The sequence below is a fragment of the Pangasianodon hypophthalmus genome, chromosome 3 (assembly GCF_027358585.1).
Source record: "Pangasianodon hypophthalmus isolate fPanHyp1 chromosome 3, fPanHyp1.pri, whole genome shotgun sequence".
Classification (NCBI taxonomy): domain Eukaryota; kingdom Metazoa; phylum Chordata; class Actinopteri; order Siluriformes; family Pangasiidae; genus Pangasianodon; species Pangasianodon hypophthalmus.
Genome location: NC_069712.1, coordinates 21,359,286 through 21,386,891, shown reverse-complemented (window position 1 = coordinate 21,386,891; position 27,606 = coordinate 21,359,286). Strand labels below are relative to the sequence as shown.

The window sequence follows — 27,606 nt, the reverse complement described above, 5'->3', positions numbered from 1 at the left end:
TGTCGTTGTAGCTGTCAAGGAAATCCAATCCATTACCGAACTCATCGAGCGCAGTTTACCTATAGTCGCAGTTCATCTTAAAGGTTTGGGATTGATTATTGTAGTCTGTTCAAAATGTCACCGTACCGTTCAAAAGAGGCACATGTAGTAGTAGGTTCAAGCTTGTAAACATAAACATAAACACACGGTACACTTGCAGTAGTTTATATAGGCTCTGTGATTCTGCATGAAGCGTAAGACTGCTTTGTTAAATGAGTTCGTTTACTACCAGTGTTGGTTATTTGTTTTTGCGTTCAGTATCAAGAAGATTAAACCTGTCATATTGCAAGAGACAATGTCTCCGAATGACAACACGTCTGTATGCTTTGGTAAGAAAGAATGTTTATTAATCTCATTAATTTAGCAGTTGATGAATTTAGTTGTGTAGTAATCAAGGAAGTTTAACTGAAAGAAGTCCTTAAAAACCTAGCTGTGTACGTGATTTTTTAAAAAAAGATCCTTTCCTTCCTAGGAAGCTGGAAAGGCTGATCTGAGGAAACTAAAAAGGCTAGAGAAGCACTTTGAGAGAAAGCTGCATTCAGTTTATGAGCAGTTTGCTGATGTGCCAGACAGCACTGTGGTGAGTGACTTCCTTTGGGGATAAAATTCATCCAAATCATGTGATGCAGTGGCACTTAATCTTACTCTGATCCTCAAGTTCCAGGGACTCCATCATGTGTATACTGTGGAAGAGCATGGAGTATACAGAGCAGCACGTGGAGAAGGTAATCATTAGTGGTGTAAACCCCATGGATTTGATTCTTAAGCAACAATTTGGTATCTGAAGATACTACAGAATCTGGTACGATATGATTTCAATTCATAAGGCAACAAATCGATATTTGACAATACCACTGGATCTGCTATGCAATGATGTGATACGATTCGATTTAGTAACCTGTGACCAACCTCGAGCCTCCGTTAATTTGCAAATGATGGTATAGAGAAGGACTATTTTAAGTAATCAGCTTGCTATTGCTATTTATACATCAGTTTAAAATATTATTTATTTTTTTACACATCAGTGGTCTGTCATTTTCATGAATAATCAATTTATAATTAATTATAATCGATAATAATCTATATATGATTGTTGCCTTGATTCATTTCAATCATTGCCTTTTAAATTGATGCATCAAGCCAAATTGTCTGATTGTTACACCCCAGGTAATCATATCATCCCTCTTCCTTCATATAGTTAAACGTAGAATTTTTAGAAAGCTTTTTTAAACCTTTTTAGATCACAGGTTCCCAACTAGTTCCCAACCGCTGACTTGCACAATGTAGTGTTTTCTCTGATTCAGTTAATCAGCTAATTAACCCAGCTAATTAAATCAGCTAATTCCTGGGTTGAAGTGGGTGTGTTAGAGCAAGGGAAATGTTTTTCCACTAAAAATTCAAGACCAGGGAATATGTGTTTTACACGAATCTGTGATGCAATGCAATTTGTGTCAAACCACGATTTCATTCCGAAAAAGAAAGATGCACTTGAGGGCAGAATTGTGTGTGTTTCCTCAGATGAGCAGCACATTGTACCAGTGCTCAGTGCTGACTGGACAGGTGATGTGGACGGGACTATTCAGAGGGTCAGACTCTCTCCTTCTGAGTCCATGCTGGCGGCTACACTGAAGAGCAACAACAGTGAGGCAGCTAGATGTCTGCTAGTACGATTAAAACCCTATACTATTCCCCAGGAGCCCATGCTCATCCTTGACAATGTGTTCAGCTTTGGTAAGACCGAGAGACTTATGCAGCTTTGCAAGGTGCTAGACATGTTTCTCAATCCTAATCATTTGCATTGCAGATTTTTTTCTATTTTTTTTTTACTCCCAAAACAGCAGGGATACTTCAGGAGTAGGATTAGGAGGCACAGTTAAGAGTAGGCATTTGTATCTGCTTTGTGACTACAGACTCCACAATCATAGCGTTGTTGTAAATTATGATTTTAAATATAGTTCACAGCATACAGTCCCCTCTGAAAGTATTGGAAGGGCAAGGCCAATTCTATTGTTGTTCTGTACACTGAAGACATTTGGGTTTAAGATCCGAAGCTTAATATGAGACGATAGATCAGAATTTCAGTTTTCCTTTTCTGATATTTACATCTAGATGTGTTAAACAACTTAGAACATGGCACCTTTGGTGGCAGACCACACAATTTTTAGGTGAGCAAAAGTACTACAAGAGACAGTCTTAATGTAAATAACACTTAATATTTGCTTGCAAATAATGCAGTAATTATTGACTTGGCCAGTCTAAAACCTTCCACTTTCCCTCTGTTGAAATCCAGACAGAATGTTTCTGTAGACTTCTGAATTCATTCTGCTGTTACCATCATGAGTAACATCATTAAAAAAGATTAGTGAGCCCGTTCCAGAAGCAGCCATGCAAGCCCAAGCCATGACACTACCTCCACCGTGCTTGACCAATGAGCTTGTATGTTTTAGATCATGAGCAGAGCCCTTTGGCCTTTCCATCACTTTGGTAGAGGTTAATCTTGGTTCCAGAAATCTTGTAGCTCATCTCTGGATTTCTTTGCAAATTCCAATCTGTCCTTCCAATTTCTTACTGCTGATGATTGGTTTGCATCTTGTGGCATGGCCTCTATATTTCATATAAGTCTTTTTCGAACAGTGGATTGTGATACCTTCACCCCTGCCCTGTGGATGTTGTTGGTCACTGACTGTGGTTTTTGGGTTTTTCTTCATAGCTCTCAGGTATTTTCTTCACTTTTCTGTCATCACCTGCTGTTGTTTTCCTTGGCTGACCTGTTTTATGTCTGGTTGTTAGTACAAAAGTGATTTCCTTCTTTTTCAGCACATTCCAAATTGTTGCATTGGCTATGCCCAAAGCTTGTGCAATGGCTCTGATCATTTTTCCTCTTTTCTCAGCTTCAAAATGGCTTGCTTTTCTCCTATAGCCAGCTCTCTGGTCTTCATGTTGGTTTATCCTTTTTAACAACAAATGCAGTCTTCACAGAGCTCAAATCAAGAGTAGACTTTCAGAGCTATTAATTATTTAAACACTCAATCTAACAGGACATACCTGGACAACAAGAAACACCTGTCAGTCACGTTCCAGTATTTTTGATCAAACAATGGGTGGGTTCAAACAAAAGGTGCCATGTTCCAAGTTGTTTAACACATCTAGATGTAAATATCAGGAAACGAAAGCTGAAATTCGAATGTATTGCTTTCTATATCATGTTCAACTTTTGAACCCAAACCCAAATGTCTTCATTATGTAGCAAAAACAAACGAATTGGCCTTGCCATTCCAATACTTTCGGAGGGAACTGTATAGAAGGGTGTGTATTATGTGAGTGCATTTCTTTGAAGTCTATGCTTCACCCATGTTCACAGTGAGGAAAAAATAGTGAGGGATGATCTTGCTTAGTTGGAGGAGATGAATTATGTTAGTGTGGAAACTAGCTATGGGGCAGTAGAGCTGCAGACAAGGGCTTGTTCAGTGTGCAACAAAATCCTGAAGGAATTTCATCTACATGGATATTAGTCATAATAGTTTTACTAATTGTTTTTCATCTACTTCATTAAAATGGTAGATATTCTTCCCTTTGCTTTTGTATGAGTGTGTATTTATGATTGTCTGCTCTCGGTACAGAGTGGGCCACTGATGATGTGCTGTACTACACCATTCAAGAAGGGCTGCGGTGCAGACGTGTTTGTCAACTTCACCTTACAAACACTGGAGCGCGCAGTACGCTGGTTTATGAAGAAGAAGATCCTGAGTAAGGCTGCTCTGTTTGTGTCCTGTGCCGCTTTATAAAAAAGCTGAGCATAGACAATTCTCAGTCACTATCGTAATCTGTTTACTGCTTCTCTGTGTTTTTTTTTGTCCCAATATACAAGCAGTAAAATAGCGTAATAGTATAATATAATAGCAGTATTATCACTTTAGTGTGACATGTTTGGTTTTTATGGTACTCACCCCATGTTATTGATGTTATTGCATCTTTGTGATTAGAAGCTACATCAGTCAGCTTTACTATTCCTCTCAGAAATCAATAATACCCCATTCACTCTGGCTCATTTTAAAAACTTCTCCACTTGTACTGAAGCACAAACTATTTACAGTAAGAGGATGATGTGGTATATAAGTAATATAATGTGCATTGCATAGTTATTCACCACATTTTGTCGTGTTACAATCTGGAAATGTAATTTGACTCAACTGGGATTTTTTTTTTTTTTTTTTTTTTTTTTTTTTTACAATATATCTAAGATGTGAAGGTGTAAAAAGGTCTGGGCTTCGACTGGGCCATTCTAACACATTCAGGGTCTTGGTTTCGAACCAGTCTAATGCAGCTTGAACAGTATGCTTATTAAAGTATAGAAAAAGTATCTTATTAAAATAGAATTTGCATAAAAACAGAATTTACATAGAAATAGAAAAAGAAAAAAAAAATAAATACAAAAGACAGACGGCAAAAAATGTATGAACTGTGTGTGGTATAAAGTGCAGATATGTGCAGTACAATGCGGTGCAACATCGAGCTGAGGTCGTTGTAGTGAAAAAATTAACAATACAATAAATATTTATAAATATGCGTATTGACAGGAATGTTGGGTGTGTGGGTGTTGTGCAGAGAAGTCTGTATTTATATGTCTATGTATCCCTATCTCCACTAGGATCAGCTTTCCAGTCCCTGCTGATAATAATCATTTCTCCAATGGTTCTCCAATCAGACTTGATATTTCTTTCAATATAATTGACTTTTTTCCCCATTGGAACAAGAAAAATATTTAAATAAATATTTAATATTTAAGCTGTTAAAAAAGCCTAACAGTCTCTTCTATTCCACTACCTGACCATTTACTTTTCCTTTTCCAAGGATACAACTCTAGCCTAGTAAATATTTTAAAACCAGTTCTTTTGATTTCAGTACACCAAACAGATGAAACATTCTCCAACATGCTTTGAAACAAATCAACTTTGGAGAGATCCCAAATATAATTGGAAGCAGCTAGGGACCCTTACTACTGCAATTACTCAAGTGAAACAGTGATGTACAGTGATGTTTCTAATATTAATGGAGATGCAATAACAAGAAGTACTTTCATATATAAAATCTATTATATATCAATGTGAAATGAATTAGGAATGTTTATGCTGTGCAGGTTCTTCGTGGAGGTTATTCGGTCAAGAGACCAGAGGCTCCTGACTATAAACTGCAGCAGTAAAAGCAGCTCTGAGGTCTGGATGATTGACAGCAGGTCTCCTCTCTCACCCCCTAAACTAGTACAGCCTCGGCAGAATGGTTTGCTGTATCATGTAGAGCACTCTGACAACCAGCTGTACATCCTCGCCAACACAGGCCCAGGCCACGAGTACGAGGTGACCATCTCCTCTGTCCCATACACGTGTGCTGTTTCTCTTGATTCATTTGTGTATGTTGAACTATTCATGTCCTGAAAGTTAGAATTGACAGCAAAGGTTACACTATTATTTGCAGCAGGGTTTTTTCCTGATCTAAATTAAGTGCAAAGGTGGAAGGCTAGTGGAAGACTAATGACAGCAGCAGTGTGGGCTTAGGGGTTGGGGTCGTTCTCCCACTCCGTCTTCTACCTGGGCCATGCTTTCACTTACAGACATCTCAGGATTATTCTTAGGAGTATAAATTCTGCTCAACAAAGCTGATTATGCTACAGCATCTAGTATTTCTCATAAACTCCTAAACTCTTGTTTTAGAAAACTGTTATTGTACAAATCACATCTGTTGAAAATTGAAACGAATCATTCGTATAATGTCATGTAAAGTTGTTATGTTGTTTAGGAAACTTTTATTTGGATGTACAGTACAGTTCACTGGTTTGATGAAGGAAACAGTGGGAAACAGTGGGTAGCCTGCAGCAGGGTCTAGTTTGATGATGAGCTCAGGTTACTCTCTGTTTGACATTTTCTCCCTGAATGTCCTCAGGGCTCACTGGTTTTCTCCCAGTTTTCAATTCCTGGCCTATGCCCAGCGTTCCTTGGAGTAGGTTCTGGATTCACTGTGACTCTGACCATGATAAAGTGCTTACTAAAGATGGCCATAGTCTAAAGAGACTCAAGCAAACTAAGATATATAAGTAAATAAATAATACATATTTAATACAATTTTGTAACAGTAGTCTACGTATGCAGAAAGTATTTTGTTACTGAGAGACAGCATGCGATTTGAGAAAGGCAGCTTTTTGAAATTTGTCTCAGCCTTGGTCTCGGCATGTGTGTATAATTTGTATGATTATTGTTCTTCTGACCTGCTCATTGGTTTTATTTCCATAGCTGCTGAGGACCCCTCTCTCCTCTCCAGCCATGTGCTATTGGGAGCCTGTGTTCAGCCCTGGACCTGGAGCAGTCATTAAAGACATGGAGATGTTACCAGACCACTGTGTGTTCACAATGAGGGGGCCTCAGGGTCGACCCCATCTGCAGATCTTTCCATTAAAAACTCCTCGTGATGTGGCCATTCACCATGTGAGAAGAGTCATTTAAAGCTGTGTTTATTACAATATTGCTACTGTGTATAAAACCCAGCTACACTTTATTTTATGACTGTATTATATAATTGTCATTTGTATCTTATCACTGCAATGCCAGACTTTTGAACTCCTCTTCATCATCATAAATGACTGAAATTGTGTTTGAGTTTATATATTGCTATATATTCTTCATTCATTTAAGATACTAGAAATTGCACAGTCATAAAGTTTCCTGGAGCAGTTAAACAGTTTAACTGCATCGTCAGCAAATTTGAACAAAAAGTAGAACTTGATGTTCTGAATGTTCTTGCTATGGCTTGGAATGTGTTGAGAGCTTTTTTGTATAATGATAATTCTTGTGATTAACATAGCTACCGTCCTGGGCCTGTGCTGTAGAGACAGAACGTTCTGACACATTGAAGAGAAATGTATTCCACTTCCTCCTGTCCTCCCCGGTTCATCCCCCTGCCCGCTACCTCTTATCTCCTACGGATGAGCGACCCCTCTCCTGCGAGCAAGCGCTTCAACACACCACCCTCTCGGAGTGTTACACCACTCACCTGCAGGCCATCAGCCAGGTCTTTATTAAAGTATATATTGTACTACAGTGACAAAGTTCAGTCCTAGAGATCCACAGTCAGCTCAGTTTATTGCCTAAAACTGACGTTAAACACTGGTTTAGGACACATGCTCACGCATGTCTCACGCACAGACACGTGGACAAACCCACATTTCCCATTACACTAGGGCCAAAGAAATTTAATGTTTAATGCCCACAGTTAATGTACACTATATGGCTAAATTTATCTGGACACCTTTAGTGTATTAAGCACACAGTTGTCTGGGATGTCTTTGTACACTGTAGCATTAAACTTTCCCTTCACTTGAACTAAGAGGCCCAAAAATGTTCCAGCATGACAATGCCCCAGTACACAACGCAACATCAACATCAGTGCCTGACTTCACTAATGCTCTTGTGGCTGAATGAACACAAATCCTCACAGCCACACTCCAAAATCTAGTGGAAAGTCTTCCCAGAAGAGTGGAGGTTATAATAACAGCAAAGGGGACTAAATCTGGAATGGGATGTTCAAAAAGCATTTATGGGTGTGATTGGTCAGGTGTCCACATACCTTTGGCAATATAGTGTATATCAGTATGTACACATTCAATGTGAATTTGTGTTTCAGGATGGGACTGAGGTGCCTTTGACACTTTTTCACACAAAATCATTGGCTGATCTGAGTGATGTTCCACTCTTGCTCCATGTATATGGTGCTTACGGCCTGGACCTCAACATGGCCTTCAGTCCTGAGAACAGACTGCTGCTGGAGGACAACTGGGCTTTGGCCTACTGCCATGTCAGGTCCCGAACCATCACTCCACTCGTGCTTCAGTCCTGTGCAGAATGTAGAGTGTTAAAGGAAGCTTGTAGGATCTGTAATAGTTAAGGGCCAGTTTAGTATTCTGAAAGAAATATTCACACAAAGATCAGCAATAATAGCGAATCCCTGTGTGTTATTATGTACATGTATGGATGTTTGTGTGTGTGTTGGGGTAAATGAACAGGGGTGGTGGTGAGTGTGGTCTGGCCTGGCACCGAGCAGGGTGTTTGCAGCACAAGCAGAATGGAGTGGAGGATCTCACTGCCTGTATTCAGACTCTCTTCCAGTCAGGAGTGTCCCAGCCTGCGCTAACTGCCCTCACTGCACGCAGTGCAGGAGCTGTCCTAGCAGGTGCACTGTGCAACCAACATCCGCACCTCCTCAGAGCCGTCCTCCTGCAGGTGAGCTGCAGTATCCCGTAGCTCTACTACAGGCCATTTCTAGCACAGAAGGTGGGATTTGTCGTAAAACAGGTGGGGTAAAAATAAAACAATAGAGCGGCTCCATGCAACATTTCTTCTGAGTTTGTCTATGGATTGCTGGTCTATGTTTTTGGTGTATAATATTATTTAGGATACAGCAAATCCAGCAAATGCTGTTTTAACAGTGGGCATCAATCAGTCACTGTACATGTCTCTTGTAGAGCAAAGTGCTAAGCAGTGATTGTGTACTTCTAATTGGGCAGAATTTTAAAAATAGACTTAGCTGATTTACCAAAGAGTAAGTTAACAGGACTAACTAGCTATTTAAGGGCAACCTAATATTCCAAGCAACCATACATGCTCAGAAGGGGAATAGTGACCAATTAAATCAATTAAATTAAATTTTTCCATTCGGAATTTTCATGTGACGGGGAAAAAATGCATCAGTCTTTAAACAACACCAATAACATTAGAGTCCAGTTTACAAATTCCAGGTCTATTGACTTGCTTGTCAAAATTCAAACTCATGGAAAGTTCTGTAGAGAATACAGAATCATGAGATTTCCCACAAACAATGCTACCGTCAGATTTAGGCAAAATAAGCAACCTGAGAAGACAGCAGTCAAATCCTGCCTTAATCTTAGAAGCATGCAGTACTTCCCAGACAATCTGTTTCCTGACTGGAATGCAAGGACAGTGATTTTATATTGTACGAAAGTACAGGGTGTCCCAAAAGTCTCCATACGTAGGGGAAATGAACACTTTTTAGCAAAATGTAACATTCTCTACATGATTGCCATTTCTTTGTAAACCCCCATAGAGTCGTCTTTCCCACTCATGATGAATTCATGTTGACATATAGGGTGTTATGCATGTAATTGCATGTCCATTGCGACCTTGCGACAGCTTCCCAATCCAGCCAGGAGAATGACTTCAATACATTCCTCTTTTCTCAAAGGCATTATTAAAGGCTATATATATACATTTATATATATAAATACAAACTAAGTATGAAAAATTTTGTCATGCTGTGACATCAATATATAAGAATCACTTGCATCGTTTTTTCTATCTAGGCACCTTTTTTGGATGTTCTTAGCACCATGCAGGACTCGTCCCTGCCATTAACAGTAGAGGAGAGAGGGGAGTGGGGTGACCCGCTTGCATACACCCAGGACTGGAACAACATTGCCTCTTACTGTCCCTGTCATAATATTACTCCTCAGGTAATTCAGGCTAGCTTTACCAGTGCCATCAAGACATCTGAATGTCTTGTGATGACTTACAGTTGTATCTTTTGTGCTCCAGCTCTATCCATCCATGCTGATCACTGCATACTCTGAGGACAGCAGAGTGCCTTTGGCGGGTGTGTTAAAGTACGTGGAAAAACTCAAGAAGGCCATCCAGACCCATACCAGCAACCTCAGTATTAAGGGTTAGTCTACACTTTCTCTGGAAATGGTGGTGCTATTTCTGATTCGCACTATTATCCGCTTCATTAGAGCTAGAAATATTAATTGGAATTAATTATTACCACTTGAGGGATTTTATTTAAAATGAAGTCAGCTAATAGAAATAGTCATTGTAATTAGTTAATACTAATTGAACGGCTTTATTAAAGGCCAGCTCAGTGATTTTACAAACACTTCTCGTGATATTTAATGAAGTTTTTCATATACTGCGTTCAACTTAGGAACGCAACAGAGTTGAGAAGACCATCCCAAGTTCCCTGAGTAGGAGTTGAGGGGGCATTTTCCTTTGGTTTTTCCTGGTAGGAGGTCGGGAACGACCTCTAGTCTGATGCAGCATTACATTTCAGCAGCTGTCAATAAAATATCTTCTCAATCTCAGTGGCTGTCACTGCTCCCCTCTTGCACTAGCATTGGGTGTTGTGGCCTAAACAGTGTATGTGTACATGTTTGGTTTTGGAGAGAACACGGAAAGTAGAGGCTTTATTTGTTTGTATTTGAGTTTCGAAACAGCTAGCTTTAGCTAAAATTGCAGACTATACCTTTAACCATTTAAGTGCAGATAAAGCCTGTCTAGTCGTCTTGACTCGCTACTGCTTCACATGACTTGAATGTCCTTCATAGACCATGCACATGCCGTGACAAGTATGCTAGTAGATTATCTCACAGCATGTGTCAAGAACTGTCAAGAGTAAACCAAAAAACTGCGTCTATGTTGTTGAAAGGATAGCAAGAAGAATAGAATGAGTGGAGTATGATGTAACTAAATGTAGAGGTCATTGTCTGAAAGGCCAGCTCTCAAATCAGCCACTAGGATTAGCACAAGCTCTGCTGCTGTCTCAGGAGAGTAAGTCTCTCATCTGAAAACAGGTGATTTGTTAGAAGCCTGTTCTATCACGCAGAGGTCACCTTGTGTGTGAGCATTCTGTGTGAGATACGGTGTCAGCACATCCCAATCCCTTCGAGTGCAAATCCCTTTCCTTCTCTGTGTCTGGTTAATTAACATGCACACGCGCACACACAGATGAATGCTAAAAGAAAGTCTCCCTCTAATCTCTTGCTCCCTTCTTTGGGAGATAAAATGCTGATCACACACGCCAGCAGCTGGAGCGATTAGCATGTTCGAAAGATAGCATATCAGATCAGGAACAATACACCGGGCTGGGCCAAGGTCAGGAGGAGGCTTGTGGAAAACAGACCAAAGAGAGGCAGGCTGATAGGCAAAGACACCCACAGCGACGCTGCTGATAACAGACAGCAGACGGAGGAGTTTTCAGGATTAGCTGTGTGATGTTCAAACATCACTGTACTTCAGAATTGGATATAAAGTGACAACCTGCAAGTTTCTCAATGGCCTCTCAGCATTAAAGAGCACACTCCTGGATATGCCAGGAACTATGGGAGAGAGCCTAGCTCTTTTAGATTAGGTTGTCTACATGGCTTCACCTGGCCAGTGGACAAGACATTGCAGTCATATAACCCTGAGTTCATCACAAAGACATGATGTATAATAATATTATTATAGAGAGAGCAGCTCTGTCCCTGTCATAGTGACTAACCACAGATAATTACCGGAGATAACACTGTGTCTTGGCTGCTCATTCACAAAGCATTCCTGGTAATAAATGCAAATGTTTAGTAACCATTTGTTTAGTAAATGTTTAGTAAAACCTTTTAGTAACAAGAGTGAGTTAAAATGTATTATATATAAATGGGCTGCAAGTCTTTGGTAACTTTTTTCAGTTTGAAATGTGCTGGCAGAACAAACGTACACTTGTTTATTATACAATTCTATTTATCCCTTAATTAAATTTATAAATAGGGTGTTATAAAATTATCTCACATTTTCAATGTGAGCTTAAGCTAATAAACGATAGACATTTTTTTCAAGCCTTTTTTTTTTTTAAACCCATCATTACCAAGGGTGCCAATAATTTTGGAGCTGACTGTACGTTTTAAGTAAGAAGTAAAACACAATAGGGTGTGCTATTATAGGAAAATAAATCAATGACCAGATGGTGTGATAGATATGGCCCGAAGTGGATTATTTTCCTATAACAGCACATTCCAACAGTGTGTTATTCCTCTTACACCACAGTAATTTGACAGTGATTAAAAAATTTTATTTATTAATAAATAACACATCATACTTTTTAACTGTTAATAGTTGCATTTTATGTTGTGGAACTTTTGTGAGACAAGTTGGTTCCTGTTATCACTTACATAATGGCAGATATATAACCAGTCATTCTCTCACTAGCCTATCCTGTTTTCTTTCGTGATGTTGATTGTTGCCGAGAAACCACAAAGCGCAATGTCCTCTGTCGTGAAGATGCACGTGATGACATTGAAGACGCAACGTGATGACACTGGAGACTCCCTCCATAAATGTTAAATAAATGTCTCCTTACAGAAAGCGTCACCATATCAACAATCATACATTTTTCTTTGCTGAATAAAAACGCATTTTTTATCCATTTATTTTTAGCCTTAGATTATGTGGAGTATCCACCATACGAGCCTGTGAATGATTTGCTACACAGAAAAGAAAAGATAATGTATTAGATAGCGAGTGCATTAATATACACCTGAGACAATTTATCAGCACCTTCGAACCATTTATATTCAGCGACACTGTAGTATAAAGTGAATTATTGAGTTATTCCACAATTTCAGTGTTTATTCATATGCTCATTTATTTCATAATGTTCTATATTTAGTTATATATTTAATTTTGGCATGAATAGACTTGTATACTTGACCCTCCTTGTGTTACCTTTGAGGAGTTTGGCATGTGGTGATGTTAAGCTCGTGCTGTGGGCCGGATGCCCAGGTGAGACACTGTGTGCCTGTGAGCCAGAGATAAAGAGGCTACTGTGACTCGCCCCCACTTACAAACACCTGAGAGGATCACAGCCTGCTCATGCTTGTGCATTCGGTTACTGTCTTATCCTTTATAACAGTGAGGTTTCTCTTTTGAAAAACTGAAAGCTTGGCAGTTTGATCACAAAGCCAGGCTTTACATTAATAGCATTTAATGTGAACATATACTGTTGCCCATCAGTTGGTACAGACTTGTCACAGTATAACTTCATGTGACAGCATAATCTTCAAATTGTTCTTCAATCAGGACATGTCCCAGCCATTATTCTGGATCTTCAGCCAGGTGGAGATCACTTTGGTCCAGAGGATTATGACCAGTCCATGCGTGAGGTGCAGTATTCATTAATTTCTTGTCTTTCCAATGCCACACCAGTTATTCTATAATCTCCAAGTCGTTTGCAGCACGTAGAATTCAAACATGTGTTTTTCTCTTTTTTCAATCATTGATTCGAAATCAGTTATAAGCAGGTGTTTCTTTAACCACTTTAACTTGCATACAGTCACCTCCATTGAACTACAATTTCTAATGTTACAACATGGATTTGAAATTGACTTCATTTACCATTTAATGTACACTATATGTCTAACATTTGAAGGTTCAAATATTTTTTAATTAAACCAAAAAGCCAAGACTTGTTAGCTACATATGTAGCTCTCAATATTTTGTAGCTCGCGTATTTCTCAATATGCTTCATGTTGACCTGTTGGAATGTGAACCTTTGCACCAGTCTCAAGAAAGGGACAGAAAGGAACAGGTTTTCTTCTAGGATTAGCTGTTTTTTTTTTTTTCTCATGGCTTCTACCCTGACCAGTTTCCCAGTCCCTGCTGATGAAAAGTGCTGCCACAATGTACAGCTACCACCACCATGCTTCACTGTGAGGATGGTGTTCTCAAGGTGATGCACAGTTTCCACCAAACATACCACCTTAGGCCAAAGTCAGCATGGTCTCATCACACCAAAGTCTCATATGGCATTAGCCCTTTCCTGGCTCAGGTCTTATTTGACTGATCGTTATCAGTTTGTAAACGTAAATGGTGACTTCTCTTCTCATGCTAAGGTAAAGTTTGGTGTTCCGCAAGGCTCTGTTTTAGGCCCACTGCTCTTTTCTTTATATATGCTACCTCTGGGCAAAATTATTCGTAAGCATGGTATTAGCTTCCACTGTTACGCTGATGACACACAGTTGTATGTTTCAGCAAAGCCAGATGACAGACACCAGCTTAATAAAGTTGAGGAATGTGTAAAAGACATTAGAAACTGGATGCTTATTAACTTTCTCTTACTTAATTCTGACAAGACAGAAGTACTTGTACTAGGACCACATGCAGCTAGAAGTAAGCTTTCTGATTACATAATAACTCTGGATGACCTTTCTGTTTCATCATGTGCAGCAGTAAAAGACCTTGGTGTGATTATCGACTCTAGTCTTTCTTTTGAAGCTCATGTAGATAATATAACTAGGATTGCTTTCTTTCATCTCAGAAATATTGCTAAAATAAGAAATATATTGTCACTACACGATGCAGAAAAATTAGTTCATGCTTTTGTTACCTCTAGGTTGGATTATTGTAATGCCTTACTGTCTGGATGTTCCAGTAGATGCATAAACAAGCTCCAGTTAGTCCAGAATGCAGCAGCGAGAGTCCTTACTAGAACCAGAAGATATGACCACATCACCCCTATCTTATCCACACTGCATTGGCTCCCAATCAAATTTCGTATTGATTATAAAATACTACTATTGACCTATAAAGCACTAAATGGTCTCGCGCCACAGTACCTGAGCGAACTTTTGGTCTTTTATGATCCGTCACGCCTACTCAGATCAAAAGATGCAGGCTATTTGTTGGTACCTCGAATAATGCGGGCTACAGCTGGGGGTAGAGCTTTCTCATACAAAGCCCCACAGTTATGGAACAGCCTTCCACTTAGTGTTCGGGGCTCAGACACAGTCTCAGTGTTTAAGTCTAGGCTGAAAACATATTTGTTTAGTCAAGCCTTTTGTGAATAGTTTTCTTAGGTACAGGGGCAGGTCTGGAGGGTTTCACAGGCATAGAGTGTTGTGGTGAAATGGGATGTTTGGATGCTGTCGCCCCCCCACTCTCACACGTTCACTCAGGTTTGTCGACGGTGGAGTGGCTGGCTGCCTTATGTCCCAGGGTGCCCTCATGTCTGTGTTAGCTTCTGGCTCTCCCTTTCAGTTATGCTGTCATAGCTAGTCTTGCCGGAGTCCCTGCTTGCACTCTGCATGCAAAGTACATCGTGCTTAACCATTAGAGGACAAAAGCTCACCTAACAATCTCTTCCTTTCTCTCCATCTCTCTCTCTCCCTCACTCTCTGTCGAGCTACACATGCTACTTCTGAGATGCCAGTGATGCCAGTGATCCTGACCCCTTCTGCTCCTCCTCGCTGCCTGACCCATCCTGATGCCCTACTTCTGGTTGGAGTTCTCATCGGTTGAGTTTGCTCGCTGCTGCTGGGGGCGGCCCCATATGGACTGCCTGAAGAACTGTTTGGATTGCTGGGGATGGTGCCACCTGGGGGCTGTGGAGATGGCTTGGGGATCACATATGGGGAGCTGTACTGTAATGGCTTGGGACTGCGATTGCTGTAGTGGCTTTGGGGCTGCAGTTGCCACGAGCAGCTTCGTACTCAGGACTCCATCAGTGGACAGTGGATAGATTTTAACCAGCCGGACCTCTTGCAAATACTGTGATGAATTTATTGGTTGCACAATTGCACTATTTGTCCATATAGTACACAATAGAAGGGATTTATTTATAATTGCACTATCCGTTGCACCCAGATGAGGATGGGTTCCCTTTTGAGCCTGGTTCCTCTCAAGGTTTCTTCCTCATATCATCTCGGGGAGTTTTTCCTTGCCACCGTCGCCACTGGCTTGCTTATTAGGGATAAATTCACAGTGATAAATTTAAATATTTACAATATATTTTTGTGAATCCATTTATTTCTGTAAAGCTGCTTTGTGACAATGTCCATTGTTAAAAGCGCTATACAAATAAAATTGAATTGAATTGAATTGAATATGGCATTTTTTTCATTAATGATTTCTTCTCACTACTCCTTCTTAAAGCTTAGCTTTGTGGAGTGTCTAAGCTATGGTTGTCCTATGACCAGCTTCTCTCATCTGAGATGTGGATTTCTCGAGCTCCTTCAGAGCTACCCTTGGCTTCTTAGTTACTTCTCTGACTAGTGCTTTGCTTACCCAATCACTGACTTTTTTACTGGATGACCTCTATTTATTAATAATAGATTTAATGGTACTCTGTGGAATGCTCAAGGTTTGGGATATTTTTTGTAACCAAGCAGAATACTTTACATTTGTTTTGTTGAACCATTTGTTTAGGTATGTTCTTTAACAATCTCTGGGGCTTTCCAGGAAAAGGTGTATTTATATTGAGATCATGTGACACTTTAATTGCACATAGGTGAACTCCATTTATCTATGTGACTTCCGATGGCAGCTAGTTACACCAGAGCTCATCTAGGTGTTTCACAGCAATGGGGGTGAATACTTACACAAACTTTTCTATATTTTTATTTATAAATAATTTGCAAAATATATTGATCCCATATATTGATCCCCCCCGCTTCAGTATTACGGGCTATTGTGTGTAGATTCATGACATACTGTATTATCACAATTAAGTCCATTTCAGTTCTAGGTTGTAACATTTGCAAAATGTGGATAACTCAAGGAGGGGTGAATACTTGAGCCAGGCACTGTACGCTTCTGTTGCTGTTTCATTTATCAGTAGTATAGTGTTCCAATAAAGCCACACAAAGTTTCTGTAACTCATTAACTCATTATCACTTGGCCCAGTGAGAATTCTGTCTGTCATGGCCATGTGTTAAGCATTAATTAACAAAGCCTTTGAGCTGTTTAGCTGTAAAACACTTTTACTGAACTAATAAACTGAATTACAGTTTTATTGGGTTACAGAATCATGCCAGAAATCAATGTTCACATTTTTTTAATGTGGCTAATCTATTTCAGAAAATGATATCCTGATTCATTCATCCTGAGCTTGTGTGCTCTTCATTTGTCTTGCAGATTGCTCGACAGTTAGCTTTCCTCTATACAACGCTGGGACTGAGCGTCCATGGATCCAGATAGAAAAAAAGAGGAAATTAATCATGAGGAAGACTCTGATATTATCCTGAACTGTGAGCTAATATAATTGTGAATAAAGTATGTGAATTATTTTAACAAATCCATTTATAGTATAGTGAACATATGTGTGTGTGTGTGTGTGTGTGTGTGTTTTTTTTTAAACATGTAAAACATTTCTTTAGGAAAATACAAATGAGACAGACAGTGATTGAGCTTGGCAGGGGTGCTTGGCACTGCATCTCCATGCTTTTATTCATATCACATTCTCAGCACTGGTACAAAATATTAAGGGCACTTAGGAAGCATGCCTTCTCAGAGACGTAACACTCAGACTCATGGTTGAGGTGAAAGCGCTTACTGGTGGAGTACTTCAGCAGCAGTCCCTGGCCCTTCGAGGTTCTGATTTTGGATTTGGAGAAGCTGCTCTCAGTCTCAGATTGTGTACTGAAGTGAACGGTGAGATGATCTGGCAGCTCACTAACAGCTGAGAGGTCTGTTTCTGTATCTTCACCAAAGTTCAGGAGTACCAGAAAAGCCTGGTTCAGTCCATCTAGCTCACGCAAAAAGGCAAACACGTTTTCATCTGCCCAGACGTAGCAGAGCCAGCCTCGATTCAATGCCATCTCCTTTTCTCGGAGCAGAGCCAGAGTGCGGTACTGCTCCAGCACTGAGGTAGGGTCACCCGTCTGAGCCTGCACACACACAGACATAATTTAATGCCCTTCAAATGTTTAAATTCAACAAGAGAAGAGTAAGGTGTAACATTAAGATACTGAAATAGAAAACAGCCTGTGCTGCATTATTCATTCATTGATCTTTATTAACCGCTTTATCCTGATCAGGGTGATGGAGCCTATGCCTGGAACACTGACTGCAAGGTGCAAATATACCCTGATTGCACACCTTGGGGCAATTTTGTTTAAACCCTGAGGAAACCCACTCGAACACAGGGAGAACATGCACAGAAACTCGACACAGACAGTAAACCGAGCTCAAGATTAAACCGAGGACCTTGGAGCTGTGAGGTGGTGATGCTACACTGTGCCGACCTGTGCTACATTACTGTATATGAAATAGAAAGTTATATATAGTTATATATCTTATTGTTGGAAAATATGGCCAGAAATATTTTCAGTTTTATAATCAAGCCTCTATTACACCTCTTCCATTTCCTCTTTTTGCTTGTGAAGCAGATATTAGGTGATGTTTTGGGGCCTTTTTCAATGTACATTTACCAACCATATTGTGGATAATGATGGATTTATAAAAATATAATGATATAATTAAAATATAATGTAACATAATTAGCTTTCCCCATCAATATGAATACATCGGTGATATTTTTCTCTCTATAGCAATGCATAACATGAATGAGTACTGAGTGAGTGGTGGCACTTTGGAGAATAGAAAGTTAACATTCTTTTTTTCCCCATGCTGTATAGTCCACTGTCACGCCTGCTTATGTCTGGAAAAGGGGCCATGATGCCATATGCACCTACGACTGCACTAAAACAAAGATGATAAAGCTAATCATTGTGAGATTTGGCAACACATACCTCTACATTGATGGTGTGGAAGTTTGGACCTATGTCCAACCAGGTACCATTCTTGCTATCACTAAAGCCGGCATTGAGACCGTTGTTCCACTGCATGGGTGTCCTCTGAGGATCCCGACTGTTATTCTAGACAAGGATAATTGTGTGTTTAAAACTGTTTTGATATGGGGGAAAATGCTCCATATAAAGTGCCTTCTCACTTACTGGGTCGTGTATTCCAAAAGGATCCTGGATAACAGAAACGTTAACATTCTCCATGCCAATCTCCTCTCCATAGTATGTGGTGGGGGTTCCAGGTAGTGTTAACAGCAGCAGGTTGACAACTCGAACATATTCCTGACCAGTCCTGGAGCTCATGCGTGGCTTGTCATGATTCCCCACCTGCACAGACATTTTACAAGCAAATTAATGCATCAAGTATTACTGTTCAGCATTAAAACATTTTAACAAAAACATCAAGTCTGTGTGGTTTGAAAAACAGAGCAGGCGACTCACCACCCAGTTTGGCCATTTCCCCTTGGGCATATTTGACATCCAGAGATCAACCAGTTCCTTTGCTCTCAATCCAGACAGGCCATCCGGGAGGTCCAGCAGATAAAAGTTAAAGGCGAAATCGGCCTCTTTAGCAAAATGGGTTCCATAGTACATCATGGTTTTTTCAATTTCCTCATAGTCATATGACTCTGTCACCATAAAACTGTTTGGGGAAAGACATAAATTATAATTTACCTTGAAGAAACAAAACAAATTAAAAGGTCATTCTTCAGGTTCACACAGGAAAGAGTTAAGGAGAAAGCACGAGTACCGGTAGCGTCCTGGTTCCCTGCTGTATTCATCCAGATCTACTCTCCAGCTTCGGAGGATGTCGTGCAGGCCTACCTGCGTGTATGTATAGTCATGGTACAGCTCAAATTCCGTATCCACAGTCTCCTGTAGTGTGAAACATGAAGAAACAAGGAAGAAAATAACATCAGGCGCTGCATGGAGAGCACAGCATCTAAGAACGATGACCTCTGCATACATCCACTCTCGTGTTTTGTGTCTGGATTTTAAAGACCATCGTTCTGTACTGGCACACGGGTGGTGGAATGAATGCACTGAAGTCCAATCTCTTAAAAACCTAGAAGCACTCAGATTGAAAAATAATCATGCACTTAAGGCAAGACACTTCAGATAGAAATGACAACTGTGACGTCAGTCATTTTTCCGATTTCTGGAAAATTGTATCTATAACAAACTGCAAACTTGGCACAATCACAAAGTAACATACACTCACTATCCACTTTATTAGGAACACCTGTACAATTGCACATTCATGCAGTTGTCTAATCAGCGCAATGCATAAAAATCATGCAGGTCAAGAGCTTCAGGTAATGTTCACATCAAACATCAGAATGAAGAAAAGCTGTGATTTCTGTGACTTTGATCATGGCATGGATGTTGGTGACAGATGGGCTGGTGTGGGTAAATCCAAGGAGATCAGCAGTTTCTGAAATACTCAAAACATCCCTTCTGGTACCAACAACCATGCCACGATCAAACTCAGTCACTGCTGCCACATAATTGGCTGATTAGATAACTGCATGAATGTGCAGTTGTACAGGTGTTCCTAATAAAGTGGAAGGTGAGTGTAATTGTGTGTTATGATGATATACATCTCAAAAGTTAATAAAATTCCTTTTTATTGCTTTAAACAAAATTATCAAATTCACCTGTAGTGTTTTGCCGTAACATAAAAAGATGGATTACTTATTTACTTATGCGTCAGCACAGAATTTGGCAATGCTTTAGAGTGATAGTATCTTTACACTCAGGCTAATCAGCAGTACCATAAAGATATGCTTTTCAAATAAACACTCAAACATGCCTGTATGTCACTCTGGATAAAAACCATCCGCCAAATACCATAGATGGAATGGTTCCATTATATACCCCTCTTCAGTGCTTAGGGGAAATAACTCTCTCTGACAGTGTTGATGCGGTTAAAGAGCTGCCTGTGTGCACTGCTCAGATTTCCAGCTCCTTTGTAACTGTGTAGTATTAGGATAATTGGAATGACTGCCTGGTAAAATCCAGGGAAGTATGCACCAGTAATCTCCTAACTGCACTGAGAACAAAGTCACATACAATGCTATTTTTCTTTAAAGCACATTTTAAGAATATTTCTACCTCATTAACGTGTTAATACAGAAATTCATTTAATAAGGAGAAATTTGGGGGTTGGGGGTTGAGGGGGTTTGCATGAGTGAGCTCTAGCATTAGAGAGCTACAATGAGAGGTACAATGTTCAGCGCTGTCCAGAGAAGTGGCCATCTGATATTAAACTGGAAGACGATAATAACTGGTTTGTAGTTAAAAAACTGTACAATGACTCACAGGAGGTTGTTCAGGATCAACCTGGGGTTCATTCCTCAAATGCGTAGCTTCGAGCATGTGCTTGACAGCGTCCATGCGGAACCCATCCACCCCCTTCTTTAACCAGAAATGGATTATGTCCTGTCAAAGAGAAACAAAGGCAAATATACAGTAGTTTTGAGGAAAATGCAGGTAACCTGGTAATATGTTCAACTTATAATGGTAAGGATCCATACAAGACACTATTTCACTAAAGATTGTTAAATATTCAATCTTAAATAATGAATATATGCTAAAAGCACATATACTTCCTCTAAGGTTTTGACAGAAGAATAGCATGTTAGCTTGCATCAGGAAGAGAAGCATAAACCATATCACCACTGCTAACTGCTAAGCACAGCTGATAACACTGAACTATCAGTTTGAAACATACATGGGGTCAAATGCACAGCTGCTTGGATACTTGACCCTCCTCGTGTTTGCTACCTTTGGCATGTGGTGATGTTAAGCTCATGCGGTGGGCCTGACGCCCAGGTGAGACACTGTGTGCCTGTGAGCCAGAGATAAAGAGGCTACTGTGACTTGAAAACCACCTGAGAGGATGACAGCCTGGAGGGTATTACGCAACACGCCCACTCATTCATTCAGACACTGCATAACAGTGTCCGCTCTCTCTTTACCTTGCCTTTCTCGGAATCAGATCATCACGAGACCAGCTTCAGTAATGACCTCATCGTATATACAGCATCCACCACTCATCTCGGCACCACAATACACCAAAAATGCATAGAGTGCGCTAGTATTGGTGACACATTAACACTACAGTGTTAGTGTTGGTTATGCTGTGTGTATGATTACCGTCATCTCCTTTACGACGTTGGGGTTACGGAAGTTGAGATCTGGCTGCTCTTTGAGGAACTGATGAAAGTAGCACTGCCCACGAACTGAGTCATACGTCCAGCTGGAGTTCCCAAACACACTTAGCTGTGGATGTATTATGCATTAAAACATAGCTGTAATGTTTCAATGAAATAAGTCTGTATTATTTCAAATAAAGATGATTCCAAACATATCAGATGTAATAAAGATTAAAGAGACTTATTATGAGCCCTGTGATGGACTAGCGTCACAACCATGCTCTGTGTTCTTCCCCTGACCAGGATAAAGCATCCACTTAAGATGAATGAAAATGATAAACAGAACGTTGTTGTTCTTCTCTCGGCCGCTCCCGTTAGGGGTCACCAGAGTGGATCATTGGTCCGCGTATTTGATTTGGCACAGTTTTTACCCCGGAAGCCCTTCCTCATGCAACCCTCCCCAGTTTTTAATCCAGGCTTGGGACCGGCACTGAGAGCGCACTGTTGCACACAACCCCTGACCGGGAATCAAACCCGGGCCACAGCGGTGAGAGCACTGTGGCCTAACCACTAGTCCTCCAGGGACCCAAAATAATAAACAGAATAATAGACAATAATAATAATAATAATGGTGAAACCAGTCTGTTTGCCTATTTGCAGTGTGGATTGTCATACCCAGTTGTTAGGCGGTTTGCCCTCGGTGCAGTTCACCCAGATATAGAAGTCAGAATAGTATTCGGTGCGGTTACGGCTGAGCTGGAACCAGATGTGCTTATCACTAGTGTGGTTCGGAATGTAGTCCATTATCAGTTTCAGACCTGTGGCAATCGCACACTTTTGTTACACTCTAACAGACCACAGCATTGTCAAATTACCACAACAATATTTGCAATAAAGCCTGAATAAATTGATGGAAAGGGTTTCGGTTCGATTTATGCTCACCCATGCTATGCATGCTGGACAGCAGCTCATCAAAGTCTGCCATGGTTCCAAAGAGAGGATCGACATTCCTGAAGTCTTCCACATCATAGCCAAAATCCTTCATGGGAGACTTATAGAAAGGGCTGATCCAGATTGCTTTGATGTTTAAGTACTGGATATGGCTCAGTTTTTCTCTGATGCCTGCATACAAGCATATATTAGAAAAGGTTACAAATAACTGTTTATTATGTACACAATTAGGGTTTTTTTGTACACGCTGCAGCGGCATGATTATATTTGTCCAAGCTTATCTTTATTACCACCTTGTTCATAAAGTCACTGGAGTCCATTTAGTGCAATTTATTTTATGGGTGTATGTCATTTTTGACCATTACATAACAATAATCATAGTAGAGCAGCTTCTAGCTAGTAATAAAAGGTGGTAAAAGAACTGGCCTTCGAATATAATCATCACATGCACCTTTTACATAACACAGGAGAACAGCTTAAGCTGTCCAAAAAAGTGATGCATTAAGTTTGAATATGTGCGTGTAAACTCAGTGAACTTAGTGCTGTGATGTAGACTAACTCTTGGAAGATGCAGTCAGGAAAGATCATGTAATACACATTTACTGATTAGTTTGCAATGTTTTTTTTTCTTTTTTGCAGATAAATAGACCTGCCTATAATGAGAATGTGCACTCAGTGTTATTTACCAGGTTTGTCTGCTTAGCTAAAATACAGGCCTGTACATGGCTATTAAGGTCATCCTTGGTATCGTTAAAGGAGCAGTTTGTAATTTTGACTCCTCAAAATTCCTGCATGGAGGATTGCAATCGCAGTAAAAACAGACAAGCCCACCAATAAATGTTTTCTTGTAGTGAGGACATTTTTCTCGCAGTAACGAAATGTTACAAGTAACATTATGTAACAAGATGATTTTCCCATAACAATGAGATGCTTTTCTCGTAATAACGAGATGTTTCCTTGTGGTAACGAGATGCTTTTCTCGTACTAACCAGTTTTTTTTTTTTTGTAGTAACAAGATGCTTTTCTCGTAACAATGACAAGCTTTTCTCGTAATAATGAGATGTTTTCTCATAATAACGAAATGTTTCCTTGTGGTAACGAGATGCTTTTCTCGTAATAACGAGCTGTTTTTATGGTAACAACACTTTTCTCGTACTAACCAGATTTTTTGTTATAGGAACAAGATGCTTTTCTCGTAACAACGACAAGCTTTTCTCGTAATAATGAGATGTTTCCTTGTAATAACAAGATGTTTCTTTGTAATAATGAGATGCTTTTCTCGTAAAAATGAGATGTTTTCTTAAGGTAACCACACTTTTCTCATACTAACCGGAAGTAGCATACTAACCTTGTTGTAGTAACAAGATGCTTTTCTCGTAACAACAAGCTTTTCTTATAATAACGAGATGTTTTCTCATAGTAACAAAATGTTTTCTCATAATAACGAGCTGTTTTTACGGTAACAACACTTTTCTCGTACTAACCACGTTTTGCTGTAGTAACGACGCTTTTCTCGTAACAACGACAAGCTTTTCTTGTAATAACGAGATGTTTCCTTGTAATAAAAATATGGTTCTTTGTAATAACGAGATGCTTTTCTCATAAATAACGAGACGTTTTCTTATGGTAACAACACTTTTGTCATACTAACTAGATGCTTTGTTGTAGTAACAAGATGTTCGTAACAACGACAAGCTTTTTTCTTGTAGTAACAAGATGTTTTCTCGTAATAACAAGATGTTTTCTTATGGTAACAACACTTTTCTTGTAATAACGAGATGTTTTCTTGTAATAACAAGATGTTTTCTCATAGTACGAGATGTTTTTTCGTAATAACAAGATGTTTTCTCATAATAACGAGATATTTTCTTGTAGTAACGAGATGTTTTCTTATGATAACAACACTTTTCTCATACTAACTAGACGCTTTGTTGTAGTAACAAGTGCTTTTCTCTTAATAACAAGATGTTTTCTTATGGTAACAACACTTTTCTTGTAAAAACGAGATGTTTTCTCGCAGTAACGAGATATTTTCTTGTAGTAACGAGATGCTGATGAGATTTCCCCCCACCAAACGCGCTTTCTATACGCGACTGATTTTGCAAAGCCTCCACTTTTGAGCAACAGCTGAAGAGCTAAGCCTGTAGAGCTTTACTGAGCGCGTCACTAAAATCTGCTGTATTTTGTAGAGCACATCTTTACCCTTGAGGTCTCCGACACCGTCTCCGTCCGAGTCTTTGAAGGAGCGGGGGTAGATCTGATAAACCGGCGTGGTTTGCCACCAGCTCAGGCAGGAGGGAGAGAGGGCTATGAGTGTGATGGTGAGCGCTATGAGCGCCAGTGTGCACGCCACCGTCAGCCAGAAGAGGATTTCTCTCGGTATGCGGTATCGAGCCTGCCTGGAATATAAGAGCAGCACTTCTTTGGGCATCCCGGCGTACGGTTTGATCTGCGTGTACGCGCTTTCCTCTGCGCTCACAGAGACGCGCTGCTCCGGACCGGGGCTCGTAACGGGGCTCGTAACGTCTTCATCGCCCTGGAAAGCCGAGTTGTCCATATATTCCTTCAGCTCCACAGAGGAGTTCTTGTCATCTCGGGTTAAGCTCATTTTGCGTGCAGGAGTTTCAGCACCATCAAGTGACACTGCGGGTCAAGACGCGCTCTTTTATACTCTTTAACACTATGGCTACCTGCTCAAGGCCAGAGTTCACGGTTACTCCCTCATGTGCAGTCTCTCTCTCTCTCTCTCTCTCTCTCTCACCCCCACCGTTTTCCACCTCCCACACACACGGAATTGTTTTACTGCTTTTAATGCTTTTTTTTTTTTTTTTTCATGAACCGTAGCAGCTAAAAGGAAACCTGTAAGGAAAAAAATGTCCCCACTGTCTATGAAAATTGCCTTTGGACCCCACAAAGACATATAAACATTGTTTTGTTTATATTGTTTTTATTGTGTTACTGCATGTGTCAGCCAGTCAGGCATTGAATTTCATAGTACTGTAGCCACACAATGCTATGTGCTATGTACTGTAGAGAACACAATGCTATGTGCTATGTACTGTAGAGAACACAATGCTATGTTCTATGTACTATAGAGAACACAATGCTATGTGCTATGTACTGTAGAGAACACAATGCTATGTGCTATGTACTGTAGAGAACACAATGCTATGTGGTATGTACTAGAGAACACAATGCTATGTTCTATGTACTGTAGAGAACACAATGCTATGTGCTATGTACTGTAGAGAACACAGTGCTATGTGCTATGTACCGTACACAATGCTATGTTCTATGTACTGTAGAGAACACAGTGCTATGTGCTATGTACCGTACACAATGCTATGTTCTATGTACTGTAGAGAACACAATGCTATGTGCTATGTACTGTAGAGAACACAATGCTATGTTCTATGTACTGTAGAGAACACAATGCTATGTGCTATGTACTGTAGAGAACACAGTGCTATGTACCGTACACAATGCTATGTTCTATGTACTGTAGAGAACACAATGCTATGTGCTATGTACTGTAGAGAACACAATGCTATGTACCGTACACAATGCTATGTTCTATGTACTGTAGAGAACACAATGCTATGTACCGTACACAATGCTATGTTCTATGTACTGTAGAGAACACAATGCTATGTGCTATGTACTGTAGAGAACACAATGCTATGTGGTATGTACTAGAGAACACAATGCTATGTGCTATGTACTGTAGAGAACACAGTGCTATGTGCTATGTACCGTACACAATGCTATGTTCTATGTACTGTAGAGAACACAGTGCTATGTGCTATGTACCGTACACAATGCTATGTTCTATGTACTGTAGAGAACACAATGCTATGTGCTATGTACTGTAGAGAACACAATGCTATGTTCTATGTACTGTAGAGAACACAATGCTATGTGCTATGTACTGTAGAGAACACAGTGCTATGTGCTATGTACCGTACACAATGCTATGTTCTATGTACTGTAGAGAACACAATGCTATGTGCTATGTACTGTAGAGAACACAATGCTATGTACCGTACACAATGCTATGTTCTATGTACTGTAGAGAACACAATGCTATGTACCGTACACAATGCTATGTTCTATGTACTGTAGAGAACACAATGCTATGTGCTATGTACTGTAGAGAACACAATGCTATGTGCTATGTACTGTAGAGAACACAATGCCATGTGAAACTGCACATACATTTAAATTATTAATACTAGTTCCATTTAAAAATTGATTACTATCTAAGGTTTTTTTTTTCTTTAAAACATCTCTTAATTACAACATTTTGAAAGGTGTAATCAGTGCGCATGCTGCAGCAGCTGAGAGGGCAGGGCTGAAACACTAATTGTTTCTAATCTAAATGTTGCGTCTTTTTTGGAAATGAAGTACAAAGTGAGATGTAAAGTACAAACTGAAAAGTGTGAATAATGATTTGCAAATATTGTCACATGTAAAATTAGACATGTAAGAGATTTAGAAAATTCACTAGATTTGAGGTTTATAAAATTACAAATTTGTCATTCAGCGGTCTGACAGGAAATTATGTCCACAGCAAGAATAGATAGAAAATTAGATTTTCCATTTTAAAAAAATCCTATCGCCTGGAGATTGAGAGTTTGAATCACGACAATGCCACAACCATCCATGGCCGGGAGTCCAAGAGAGCAAAATTGGCCGTACAGTCGTGGGAGGGGTGGCATATGCTCTCTCCCCTATCAATAACAGCAATCACAGCCAATCATGGGAGTCTGTCAGCTCATGTATGCGGAAGTGGGCGGATAGCGCTTTCCTCAGAGTGTGTTACACCACCAACTGACACTGCAGGAGCACAAAGATGCACTTGGTGGCTTCATGTGCCTCAGAGGAAGCATGTGATAGCATTCACTTGGTTGGTAGCTGTCATGTGATAGGGGAGACCTAACTAGAGGGTGGGAACTGGCCAAAACTAGTATAGTACAGTGTAGTATGGTAGCAGCTTAGTCCCCGACTGGAAGGCACATCACTGATGCCCACCTACCCTCCATTACAGACATCTATCAGAGACATTGCCTA

At 40.0% G+C, this 27,606-nt stretch overlaps 2 protein-coding genes across 2 annotated transcripts; one reads left to right on the top strand and one right to left on the bottom strand.

The window, feature by feature from the left end:
* The first annotated feature begins 101 nt into the window (after window positions 1-101).
* prepl (prolyl endopeptidase like) lies at window positions 102-16,930 on the top strand. Its single transcript, XM_053232846.1, has 14 exons — window positions 102-368; window positions 516-619; window positions 698-764; window positions 1,558-1,770; window positions 3,660-3,786; window positions 5,177-5,393; window positions 6,324-6,515; window positions 6,892-7,098; window positions 7,711-7,886; window positions 8,090-8,306; window positions 9,404-9,553; window positions 9,636-9,762; window positions 12,927-13,009; window positions 16,758-16,930. Exons 1-14 carry the CDS (start codon window positions 227-229, stop codon window positions 16,818-16,820), a joined length of 2,085 nt encoding a protein of 694 aa, XP_053088821.1. The 5' UTR covers window positions 102-226; the 3' UTR covers window positions 16,821-16,930.
* A 95-nt stretch (window positions 16,931-17,025) lies between these two features.
* slc3a1 (solute carrier family 3 member 1) lies at window positions 17,026-25,208 on the bottom strand. The gene is made up of 10 exons (XM_026939903.3): window positions 24,739-25,208; window positions 22,528-22,707; window positions 22,261-22,403; window positions 21,587-21,712; window positions 20,750-20,869; window positions 19,179-19,303; window positions 18,869-19,070; window positions 18,578-18,754; window positions 18,374-18,499; window positions 17,026-17,509 (listed from the first exon to the last, which is right to left on the bottom strand). Exons 1-10 carry the CDS (start codon window positions 25,142-25,144, stop codon window positions 17,084-17,086), a joined length of 2,031 nt encoding a protein of 676 aa, XP_026795704.1. The 5' UTR covers window positions 25,145-25,208; the 3' UTR covers window positions 17,026-17,083.
* Between the last annotated feature and the right edge of the window lie 2,398 nt (window positions 25,209-27,606).

Bases quoted from the DNA above. Each gene is read 5' to 3' on its own strand.
- prepl (XM_053232846.1), top strand. From the start codon at position 227: ATGAAGCGTAAGACTGCTTTGTTAAATGAGTTCGTTTACTACCAGTGT. The intron at 5,394-6,323 runs GTGACCATCTCC...TTATTTCCATAG, and splicing joins GCCCAGGCCACGAGTACGAG to CTGCTGAGGACCCCTCTCTC. The intron at 6,516-6,891 runs GTGAGAAGAGTC...TGATTAACATAG, and splicing joins GTGATGTGGCCATTCACCAT to CTACCGTCCTGGGCCTGTGC.
- slc3a1 (XM_026939903.3), bottom strand. From the start codon at position 25,144: ATGAGCTTAACCCGAGATGACAAGAACTCCTCTGTGGAGCTGAAGGAA. The intron at 19,071-19,178 runs GTACTCGTGCTT...TTCCCCAAACAG, and splicing joins AGGGAACCAGGACGCTACCG to TTTTATGGTGACAGAGTCAT. The intron at 18,755-18,868 runs GTGAGTCGCCTG...ATGTCTGTGCAG, and splicing joins GGAAATGGCCAAACTGGGTG to GTGGGGAATCATGACAAGCC.